The sequence below is a fragment of the Cynoglossus semilaevis genome, chromosome 12, assembly GCF_000523025.1.
Source record: "Cynoglossus semilaevis isolate Cse_v1.0 chromosome 12, Cse_v1.0, whole genome shotgun sequence".
Classification (NCBI taxonomy): Eukaryota; Metazoa; Chordata; class Actinopteri; order Pleuronectiformes; family Cynoglossidae; genus Cynoglossus; species Cynoglossus semilaevis.
Genome location: NC_024318.1, coordinates 15,699,861 through 15,712,317, shown reverse-complemented (window position 1 = coordinate 15,712,317; position 12,457 = coordinate 15,699,861). Strand labels below are relative to the sequence as shown.

The 12,457-nt window shown below is 40.6% G+C and overlaps 1 protein-coding gene across 1 annotated transcript in view; it reads left to right on the top strand.

The window, feature by feature from the left end:
• pcdh15a (protocadherin-related 15a) overlaps positions 1 to 12,457 on the top strand; it is a 206,765-nt gene that overhangs the window by 50,524 nt on the left and 143,784 nt on the right. Inside the window, exon 6 of the mRNA XM_025060675.1 lies at positions 11,332 to 11,450. Within this exon, the coding sequence (XP_024916443.1) occupies positions 11,360 to 11,450 (91 nt within the window). The 5' untranslated portion in view covers positions 11,332 to 11,359. The remainder of the gene's footprint in view (positions 1 to 11,331; positions 11,451 to 12,457) is intronic.

Genomic DNA, 12,457 nt, shown 5'->3' with positions numbered 1-12,457 from the left:
CTGTTTTGTGGCAATATCCTAATAACTGCATAATTTCTCAGCCTGTCAAATTGTCTGCAGAACACGGGCTACTGCGTTTGATGACATTACCTTAATAAGGAAAACAAATCAGGTATTGCAGTGTTCTAAAACCCAAATGTAGATTGAAGAATGTATGTCTTATTTTTGTCATCATCTTAAATGGGCTTTTATGATTCGTCGCATCAGAAATGGAAAAACAAATGAGGTTTAGAAGCCATTTTTTTTAATATTCCGTAGAGACTAAAAGAAAAAAAAAGCATTATTCACAGTGGCATTAGTAAAGACGGTACGGTGGTTAAACTTAATAGATTAGTCTCTTAAATATGGTGATCCATCCATCCATCCATTTTCATCCGCTTATCCGTTACCGGGTCGCGGGGGCAGCAGTCTTCATGACCGCCACCCAAATCACACTGCACCGTACCAACCCCCCTGAACCTGCCTGCAGGTGGTGAGTCCACTGGAAGGTACCAACCGCCCTAACAGGGATTCGAACTTGTCCGTGTTTTGTTTTAAATTTCATAGCGCCCTAACCGGGATTCGAACTTGCCCGTTTATTGAACGGCACAGTGTTTTGTTTTAAATTTCAAAGTGTGAAAAAAACCAAAACGAAACAAATTGGAAAAGGCAATAAACCTGAAAATAATTAAAATAATTCACAGGAGTCAGGGTCGTCTTGTCTCAGTGATCAAGCACCATACTGTAATCAGGTAATGAATTGTCCCGCTATCAGCGATCTAGCATAGGTGGGCTGGGAAACACAAATAGCAGAATGGATTGATGAGGGTTCAGTAATTGCCTGCATGTTGAAACCGACCTTTTCTGTGTTGTTTGTAGAATGTATCTGTAGCTGAGCAGGTGTCCTGTTAGTCACTGCCAACCACGTCTGTCATTGAAACCGTGGGTTTACCCCCCGTTGCTGTAACTGATCTCTTATCATCCCTAATTTCACAGTAGGTAATAAACAGCTCTGCATTCCTGAGGCAGACCTAATCAAACCAATGTAACGCTTGCTTTCTTTATGTATATAATGTGATTGGGGTAATTATGTCAACACGCATGCATGTGTGCTACGCGATATTGAAGTGGCATCAGGCTTACACTCTGTAGTTTTGGGTTACGCCTCAGCGTTGAACATTTGGCGTCGCGTTACCGTGACAGATGCGTCACGTTTGACTCACAAGCAGCTAAAGCCAACTCCAGGTCCCGGGTGAGAAGTTACAAACCTGTGATGTCAGTTTATGGACCGACTGCTGTAGATGACTGTGTGGCCACACTCTCTAGATGCAGTGGCTAAAGTTGGTTAACCATTAATCACTGGATTGATGGTTAGTCCCTCGTCCCAATTAGAGATACACGTCCAGCCATGCTGGAAGGCTGCTTATAATCATTTACTGTATATGTGATGTTCATCAATCATCAACGTAACAAAGTATACACGTCAGGAAAAATTAATTGATTGTTCAATTTTGTACATGACCGAAGCGTGATGAGCCATTTTACTCAAAATGTCAGGCTTATCTGTCGCACGTGGTAGTTAAAAATGAATAGAGAAAATTACATTTCTTCTTTTTCCTACACAATTTTTCAGAGACTTTGCCAGGGGTAGAAAATTATGACGAAGTTATTTATTCGCCCCCTGTATCCGATCTATCGGAAATACACATGCTCACCCCGCTACCCCATGGAAAAAGTGAAAGTTAGGTTTAACCGTATGTTAGAAATCGACAGTATAATGACAGTAGTTGTTTTTTGGTAACCCTTCTTCTCGGGATGGGGCCGATCCGATCCCAACGTAATTAGCATATCGGACCGATCCAACCTGCAAAAAATTCCGATCCACGAACCATGTCTGATCTCCAGCCTTGTCTGATACCTGCCAAAAACGAAATGACATAATATTAAAAATTCCGATCCACGAACCATGTCTGATACCTGCCAAAAATGACATAATACTTAAAAAATTCTCAAAAACTGCTCAAAAATAAGTTTTAAGGATGACTGGCTTTTGCTAATACGCTGTAGGTGTGTTTCTTTCCAGTAAGTCGTGACAGATGAGACTTAACGTGTACAGCTGTGGATGTATGAAATGTTTAGTAATGGTGGGGTGACAGCATGTGACATTGATGTAAGCACAGGATGGCATTAATAGAAGCGTGGAGGCTCCTGGGACTGGTTGTCAAGAATATTGTTGAGTCATGTTGTTTTCGCACGCAGCTGTAGAGATGACTAAACAAACACTTGGGTTTTGCAACAGCCACAGATGTAACTGCTGGTTTTATTATTTAATAGTTCTGGTAAAATTACTAGTGGTATCAAATCCCAACAGAGAATGGTCTGTGTTGGAGATGACAACAAAACAACAGCGTTTGGTTTTAGAGTTTATTTGAGCACTTGGCTTTTTACGTACGTTTGCCGATGCCTAATTTATGAGCTCTGGACTCTCCCAGGTTTGTGCCTTACATCTTTGAATAATTTATACTGCATTGTTTTTCATTTGGTCATTTGATCAATTGGATGACTAGTGTTTACGGTGAACGGAGACGGGGAGTAGCCATTCAAAATGTAATGTAGTGGCGCGGTTACTACTGTTAGGTCCAAAATTGTTATCACCAGCGCTAAGAGGTTTAAGTGGATGATACGATAAGAGGCCTGTGAGGCTGAAAGATAAACATCAGAATTGTCTTCCACTCAAGCTGGTATGCTTGAGTTGAGGAACTCTATTTCCAAACTACTAGTCAAAAAGCTAAGACTATCTGCTGTCAATCAAGATTGTGTATGGGTCCAATCTGGAGAGTTGTTTCTGTCTCACATTTTATGTTGCCCCAGCGTTGCTGACTGAGGTGATGTGGTGGGTAACACTTTACTTTTTTTTTGTATCAACCTCACCTGATCTTTACAAGTACACAAACAAGCGTCCGATACAGAGGTACACCCTTCCCTTAAAACTATTTACAGTAGAACTGTACCATAAAACCTCCCGCACACGTCGTCCCATTAAGGTGCCTTTGTAAACCGTGAACTCGGCGAGGGAAAAGTGATTTCACGCAGTCTGTTTTATCATCCGTTTGATTCTCCTTTTCGTTGAGTTATTTAAGGAGGCTAGAGTGGTGCAACGGTATAATTGGCCCGCCTTCCTTGAAGGAGGTTTTGGGTTCGAGCGCACCCACTGATCACGCTGTATATTGTCTTTCAGTTGCTGAATGTCTGACCCCTCAGAAGCTTTCATCTCTCACGGAGACTTTTCTTTTTTTCGGGTATAACAACCGCAACGCCTGCTCGTTTTATTGTACAAAATTAGGTATCTATTCAGTGACAGACAATAACAGAACAGCTGTTTCATTGAGACTTTTCAAACTGAGCTTCGCTTGTCAGGAAAAAAACTGTCTCAATGTCTTCGAGCACTTAGAGTCCCATGTAAAATTGCGCCTCTGAATACCCAGCCCCACTTGGAACGCTGATCTCAATTAGCTCTGAAAGTTTAGCAAAAAAAAAATGCAGAAATCATCGTGAGTGGTGCTGATGTGTTCTGTTTCATTAACTGCTGTGACTTCCTCTTAGTCCTTTTGTGCACAAAATAGAATAGTTTATTTTCTGCAAGGCAGGAATGTGTGCCAAGATTGCAGCGTGACTTGGGAATTTGTAGCATGTCTCCGCTCCCATTATTAGATACTAAAGAAGCCTTGCCTGAACCAACATCAATGGACTGTGTTTCCCTGCAAACGAATAGAGCAGTTTTTTTTTTCCTGTGCTGCAGAATGTGTTTTTTTTTTTTGTGCTACTGTCATAGCGTTTGATCGAAAGACGAAGAGGGAAGAAGGTGTGACAGGAGGTTGTACATTTGCGGGCCTCCCTTCTGTTCCGTTCCATCCACGAAGCCACAGGGTTAGGCTTTGTAGTAAAATTGCGACATCGCTGCTTAGTTCAGAGTCGACGACCTGCCGTATTGTGTTCGTTAGTTTGGCATTCACAGGATAGGGCTGAGTTGATCCTTGCGTGTTTCCCCTTCGGCTGACAACGGGCTCATATCTCTGGGTCAACTTTCGATTGGCACAATAATTGGGTTTTAGGGCAAAGACAAAGAGGTCAGAAGTGAAATATCGAAATGTAACACAGATGATCAAACTGCTAATGAAAAATCCTAACGGCAGGATAATTAGTACAATGTGTGATTCAGTTATTACTAGTGCAGTAAATGGTGCAGATCAAGCATTTGACACATGGCCAACACACGCTTTTGAATGAACGATTTGCTGATGTTTCCGGTACCTCTGATGAGCAAGATAAAAAAAAAAAAGAAAGAAAGAGCAAGATAAAAGAAACTACGAAAGAGGATTTCAAAATCAAGGGCAAGTTTAATTATTAAGTCACAAAGAGATTTTTATCTCACTCTTCTTTATTTACCTTTACTGTGACTACATTTTTTTAATAATATCTGTAATTAAGAGCAAAAAACGGAATGTGTTGTCACCAGGTGAAAAACAAAAACAAGGACCAACTATGGACAGAATTAAACTTCTATTGACTGCCTACAAGTTGTTCACGGACGGATTTAAATTAAACAAAATGATTAATATTCATTATGCGAGCGCTATATAAGTTTGTCCTTCATAACATTCAGCATAGTTAAAGTATTGCTGCTACATATTTAATGACCTCGTCGGTCTGAGTCTAATCAAACCTTGACTTAACAACGTGGAAAAGAGAGTTGTCATCACTTAACACTGCGAGTGCTCATTCACCTTCAGAGTTCCTGTTCCACTGTTTGGGTTGTTTTGTAGACATGAACACACTTCAATTGGACTGGAGCAATTCACAGAGACTGGCTGCAACACTTCACTGTTGGATTAAGGCTGCACGCCAGAGGATCATCGAGTCTGTGCTGAGGCCCTTAACTTCATTGTGTTATTATTATTATTATTATCGTGATATAAAGTACATACAAAGCCAGACAAGGTTACTTCAGAGTTACCAACCGCATGGAAAAGGGAAGCGTTTGTTTTGCGAGTTTTCTAAAGTATGTGCCAAAAATTGCTTTCCAAGCTTTTTTATTTTTTTTTAATTTTTTTTTTTTAAAAAAAGCGCAGCACTGAGAGACAGCTTATTTGTAGGACGCCGACTTCTCATCGATCCAAATCGTCCCGCACAAGCTCAATTTAAAGGAGGTCTTGTCCCAGATTGACCTGAAGGGTTGTGTGTCAGCAAAAAGAAAAATAAAAAAATAAAAAAAATACTACTCTCTACACTCCCACAGAACAAGGAAAAGACACATGAGTGGGCAATGCACGCGAAGATTGGTCCTGTAATATCATTGAACATTGGGTAGAAACAGAAATAACTGCACATTCAATATAAAAATTCTTCACTGGCTATAAAAATGAATGTGAACAGTTGGTGTGAAAGGCCATAGGGACGGTGTGAAAGTTGTACGCTTCGCAATTATAGTCCAACTTGTGACAAGTGAATCTCTATATTTAAGTCATGTTTGTTTTGTTGATTAATTGTAGTTGTAAGAATAGCGTAGCAGTACGAAGTGATTTGTAAAAAATAATATTTAAGGGTGTACTTGCAATATTATGATAATATGGTAATTTGGTGTCAGAACAACGTAGACAATATTTTTGCTTATCGACAATATTTTGTAGGACGATACATCGCCCAGCGAAAAAAAATGTTAGCCTCACCCCGTATATGTATACATATAAATATTTATATTTGTATATACATACTGTATATACATATGTGTGTAATATATTTGTGGTTTTTTTTTTTACTTTTTTCTTTATAGAAGTGTTCTCAGACAGACACAAAAAAATGGCTAGCTTAACTCTCTGATATCTTGAATATCATCTGTTTGTTTGTTTTTTTTTTGTTTTGTTTTTTTATACATACAAAAGTCCTTCTCACAGTTGAGTGTTGTCATCGTGTAGGTAATTGCCTATTTCAGCTTTGCCGGTTTGGTGTACCTTATAGCGATGTGCCGGAGCAATTGAGAGTCTGATGCTGCCTGTGCAGAAGCACATAATATACAGTCCACTCCAGACGCTGCCGTGCGAAAGTAGTACTTAGAATTCAATATAAATTTCAGGCGAAAAATGCCCACTTCAAAGGCTTTGAAGTTGTTTTTGTCTCCACTTGAAGACTGAACTACGTACAGTGAAAGACGACTCGCGAGTCGGCAGGCAGATTTTCAGTTGATCTGCGTTTTTTTTTTTTTTCCGCAACTCGCCTGTTTACAAACAGCATCACTGGTAATCTAAGACAGAGTCCTGCACAAGTAATACATGATTAGCTGATCTATCCTTACAGTAATCTGTTTTTACTTTACATGTTCATCAAACTTTACTTAGAACCTCATAAATAGGCCTGTAGCCAATAGGAACAGACCTTTTTGTTAATAATTGATCTGCCTTAAAATAGTTGTATCATCATTAGAAACGAGTTCTGCCGTATGATTAATACACATAATGCGATAAATCACAGGGGGTCTGTGTATTGAATGTGATTAATCGCCATCTCTAATGATTGTGATCAAATGTGATTAATTAATCAATGAATTAATTCAGAATAATCTAAGACTATCTATGGCAGGGGTGTCAAACTCATTACCACCAGGGGGCCACATCAGCAATACAGTTCCTGTTGATGGGGCCGGTTTTAAATGGAAGACTGTATAGATCAGGGGTCCCCAACCCCCGGTTCGTGGACCAGTACCAGTCCATAGGTCCTTTGGTACCAGCCCACAGAGGGGAAAAATGAAAAAAATTCTAATTTACTTCATTAAAAAAAAAATTTCCATTTTCTTTCTTTATTTGTCGATAATCTGGCAATATTTTAAAATAAAAGTAATTCAGACTTTGATACAAACAGAATAGAGTCTGGTATAGATGGAGCTCCTCCATAACAGACTAATACATGTTTCTGCCGTTGATTATTATTTATTCAAGCTACAAATATTGTTCATTGCTGTGTAATAAAAAAAATTTTTTTTTTTTCATTTCATAGGTTGATAAACTCTGCTACATGGACTTTATTAAATGCTTTTTAAGCTCCAGAGGGCCACACAAAATGGCTTGGCGGGCCACATTTGGCCCCCCGGCTTTGAGTTTGACACATGCTCTATGGCAAAAAAAAACTCTATCTCTATGTTCTACTACAACTTAAACCTGAATGGATAGTGTTGTTGATGCAAGCTGGTCGTCTGACCTGCAGTTGAAACCTCCGTGAACACATGCTGGGATTTGAGATGGTATTCTATGATCCAGCTGCTCCATTAAAAAAAAAAAACATATACAAAATCTTTCTCACAGTGAGTGCAAAAACGTGTGTGTGAGTGTGTTAGAACAAAGCAGGGAATGGATGGTGAAAATATCCACATCAGGTCGTTCCTCCCACGTGTTTAAATTTGTGATCTGCTTAAAGTTCAACAGCAGCGTTAGAAGATGTATTTACCTAAGCGCAAAACTTACATATATTTTTGCTCCACCTGATTTGGCTATTGTTTCAAACTCCACTGGAGTTTTTCTTTAGAAAGTAACGCAGCCGTTGAGGACGGCAACACGTACTGTAAATGTCATGTCGTTGTTAATTTTAATAACGTCATCCATTTATTATGGAGATCGCAGTACTGCTTTAGCAGCAGAAAGATGTAACTCCGCTGTTGTTGCAGACTTGGCTGTTTTGGTGGCACTGACCTGATAAATTATTGCACATGATGAACCAGCAAATATTTTTTCCTGTACTAAAAAGACACAGTTAAGATGTTAGCATTATTTATTGATCTACGAAGAAGTTTATTTTGAATTCCGCCTTGAGGCCTTGTTCTAAATTCCAACTGATACAAGTTGAAGAATTTGTCTTATTGTGTTGATTCTTTCAGTTTTTGGTTGTTGTTTTTTTTTTTTCTGCCAGTTTGGATTTGACTTTTTTTGTGTTCCCCTCAGGCGAAGCTAAATTAACACACAGTTTCTGACATGTTTTTGAAAACTTGATTCCAGCTGTCGTTGCTGACTAGACTTGAGTGAGGCTAAAAGGTTTAAGAGGGGTGATTTAAAAAAAATAAAATAAAATAAGAGTGAACATGGAAGGAAAAAAAAAAGGAGTTGCTTTTTTCCCCCCATCTACAGAGTGCAGAACCTGTGTGCACTTATGGCATAAAAGGCCGCATCTTCTCTTACTGTGCAATCCATAGCTGTGATTGCTTCATTCAGCCCTCTGTGGCCTTGCATAATCAATGTTCTCTTTCACATCCACCCTTCCCATTATAAGTTTAAGCACTTCTCCGTTCTCCTGCCAAACTGATTTATATTAACAGATCATTTTTGAACTTACAGAAAAAGGCTTTTTTTTTTTCTCTCTCTCTCTTCAAAAATATTCATCAGTAGCAGGGGAGGGGAGGTTTGTTAATATTCACAAAGGCGTCTAACGTGGAAGTTATCATGGCTCCTATGTGCAGACGGCGACATGTACGTGGCGTTCCATTGAAGTCGTCGGTAAAAGGATTTGGTTTGATGTCTCGAACAACTTCGTTCTTTCTCATGGTTGTGTTTGATGCCGTAATTTGAACTCCGAATGCAGGTCGGTAATTGTGAAAATGACATGGAGAATCACAAAGGGAACATAACGATCTCCAGAGCTAAAAAGGTACCGGTTGTGAATATGTTAAAAGGTTGCTTTGATTTCCTTTTTTTTTTTTTTAAACAGCATTCATTTAGATCCGGTGGTTCTGATAGCACCCAGAAGCAAAAAAATCTGCTCTATACAAAGGAAGAGGTTTGATAACGACACACAAAAGTGAGTGTAAAGTAGAGCCATGTGCAGGACTACCGTACTTCTTGTTTTGGCTACCTTTACCTATTTTGTTCTCGTGTGGGCAGTGATTACCCTAATTACCCTTATTAGTACACTTTGAAAGCTTTCGCTGTTTCCCCCTTTTCTTTTCGCATACTTCTCGTTCGAAAAGTCCTGGTGGCGAAAAATTCAAAGCAAGTTGGCTAGAAAAAATATGTGTTTTTTTCCCGCAAATTATTGAACAATTCTTCTTTGCGCCAAAGATGTACCGCTCTGCGCTAAGGTTAGAACTCTCTTTAACAATAGAATAAAGCAAAAACAAAAAGATTGATTGTGCTGCTCTATCCTCGTATATATTTGACGTACTGTTATTCCTCAGCTCACTTGCCTTTAGGGTAACGTGAGTGCCGGCTAGCGGAGGACCGGGCAGGGGTATTTGGAATTTGGGCTTCAGCACAGTACGGAACAACTGGTCCTACGGAATTTGGGCTTCAGCACAGTACGGAAAAACAACTGGTCCTAAGAGTCCACCTCAGTGTCATCGTCAACGCCAGACTTCCTAGAGACTTCCGAGGAGAACCGAGGGCTTTCGTGTTGCGTTCTGGTGGCAACCACTCCTTGAGGCTCCAATGTTGGTGAAAACCACTCAAATCGAACTAGAGTTTAAGTGAAAACTTCAGATAAACACAGTAATAAGATCGACAAAAAAAAACCTCTGTGAAAGTGACTTCTGTTCATTCTGATCTAATGGTCCGTATCCTGGTTTACTCAGCGCCACGTGTAGGCGTAGGCGCAGGCGGTGTTGTGATAACTTACAATCAAAAGGCCTCGTCGAAGGTCGCCGCAAGGTAATTTAACTACCGTGGCAGAAAGAAAGGATTTCAGCTTCAATACTTTTTCACTCTTTTTCTCTGTCGTGATGACATTCTCACAGTCTATCGGCCAAAAAAAAAAAAAAAAAAACAACTAAATACACAATCTCTTGGCAACTAGAATCAAATTCAAAGATTCGACAGAGAACATTTTGTACTGACACACAAAATTACCGTTACGAACTATCTTTAGCTCTTTTAATTAGTTAGTTAGTTTATTAGTTGGCGAAGTATTACAGATAAACAGTAGGTCAGCTCTGTTGGGATTAAATCACCAAAATGACAGGGAACCTACGCGGAAAAGTCTTTTTCGCTGTTGCCGACAAAATAGGTAAATACTCATAATTTGATTGACTCGCCTTGATAATCCTGTGGACTGGATCGGGAAAAAAACAAAATCAACGTCAATTCCAGGTCTCTTTATTTGTTCCCAGGCAGCAATCCGTCCAGTTTCCCTGATCATACATGTAAGCAAGAAACTGTGTTTTCACGTCAACCAAGGGGTATTTGTCAGTAGCACATTTGAGTTCTCAGGAAGCGATCAAAGCCGTCCTACTCACACCCCTCCGCCCCAACCCCCAAGAAAGATAGCAGTATAAACGTGGGGAATCCAATCTGGTTCAAAAGAGAACGCCACTGGGGGCCTGAGAGATAAGGAGTCGCTCGAGAACGGAAAAACCATGAAAACAATCTTGTTGTTGCGCTGTAAGAGCAGAGAACACAGCTGTCTCCTTCTGTCCACTGAAAGTACACGTTTGAAGTCTGTAGCTGTTCCGCTATATAGAGCTCCATGGTGTAAAAAAAATCTGTCTCAGCGTATGTCATCGCTGATTTGGAGGAAAGCCAGCGAGCCGGCGCTCGCGTGGAGACGAGAACCGGGGCTAGGGAAGAGGGAAGACACAGATGACCAAACACTGTCAGGAATAGGCTTAGATTTTGTCAATTAAACATATGGCGGGAAATCTTCGCACTTCACCGCCTGCCCTGAGACGACGCCCTGTGAGCGAGGTGTGACAACAAACGTTTCCCGCGAAATGGAAACTGTGATTTTTCCCAGCTGCCGGCCTGCATCAGTAGAACATGAGGCCCAGTTTTTCTGCAGCGTTGGAACAGGTGTATTAGCTTGAAGCCTCCATATGTGATCGTTGTTCTTCTTTTTTGTTCATTTATTTTTTTTGCTGTGGTTGAAGTTTGAATGTTGCTTAAAAATCGGCGCGTCAAGATTTCAAGCCGGGCTGAGCAATACCCCCAGGGTCGGAGGGTAATAAATACGGACATTTTCCGAATGAAATGACAAAGTGTATATTAAGGAATTATAATTTTATTTGCAGTTTTACGCGCAATCCCCTCTGTGACTAACTGTCCACACTCAGCCTTATTCCTTTTTTTTTAATCTACATTCTCGGTGAATCAGATTAGTTCTGATTTGCACATTGATTTTGGAATAATCCGTGACTAACTGCAGACATCTTGATTCAAATAACGCCGCGGGGGAAAATGGGTTAAGAGACGAGTGCATTGTAAAATCGTCGTACATTGAAGGAGATTAAGTGTTATTACTCCAGAGTGTTAGTGTATTTGAGCATTGCACCTTGTGAGGGCCGAAAAAAAAAAATCTCTTCTCTTTTTTTTTTTTTTTTTTTCCCAGGTGAACGTTCAGTAGGGTTGGACAGAAGATGCCACGGGGATGGTGGTTTGTCAGATGGCTGGGGACAGCAATGGCGGTCCTCTCTTTGCTGACCCACAGCTGGGAACAGGACACGGAAGGTAGGAGCGCAGCACACATCGCCGAGGGCGGAGGGGACGTAGACACGGACAGTGTTTATTGTCAACATCGTCGAGGCCGCGCGGAGGAGAGGAAAAGTCCAAACGATGTTTTTGTTTATTCACCGGACATGTTTTGCATTTCCCCTCTGCCAAGTTTCCATGTCATACATATGATAATCTTGATGTTTACATACAGCACATACGGCAGGTCTGTCCGTCACAAACACAGAAATCTGAACAAATGGTCGTCCCGTATTGTGATACGGAAGGTTTTTTTTTTTTCCGATCCGGCCCGACGTATCCTCCCGTGCTGACTGCTGAAAACCAACATTTGCGCATCGTAGTTCACAAGAGGATTCGCGTCTGGCTTCATTAAGTCCGACATCATGTTTTTTCTCACAGGAGCCAACATGGAAATTGAAATCAGAACAAAAATAAACCAACAATGACGACGGTGAAAACATTTGCCCCACTTAACTAATAAAAATCTATTTATATACGGCAATCTAGGGCCCCAGAGGCAATTTACAACTATTAGAGCTTCCGGTGTTGAGTTTTAGTGCAAATCCGACGGTACGTTTGTGTGCAAATTAACTCCTCGTCCTTTTAGATTTTTAATATTTTTCCAAATGTTTTTCCTCCTACACAGTTCACTGATTATGTGGAGAGGCGTCTCTTTATAGTTTCGTGTCTAATTCCCCACCCAACAGAGGTGCTCTGGCGTTTCAGGTCTCAGGTGACCAGAGATGCCAGTTTAAAATGAAGCTCAGCTGTAACAGATTGGCAGGTCTTTAAAGCTGAGGGTGAGGAGGCGGTGAGCGTGGAGCGGGGAAATGTCTTGTTTCCTGTGTGAAAACAGAGCAAATGATTCGGGTCATGTGTGATAATCCTCTGCTTTCATCAGACGTGTTGTTTTGTTTCCACCCAACCCAGTTTGCTGGTAGAACTTTGAGGGTATGACTCTATCGCAGCGTATCGTCTCGGAGTTTCTCTTAATTTCCGATGTC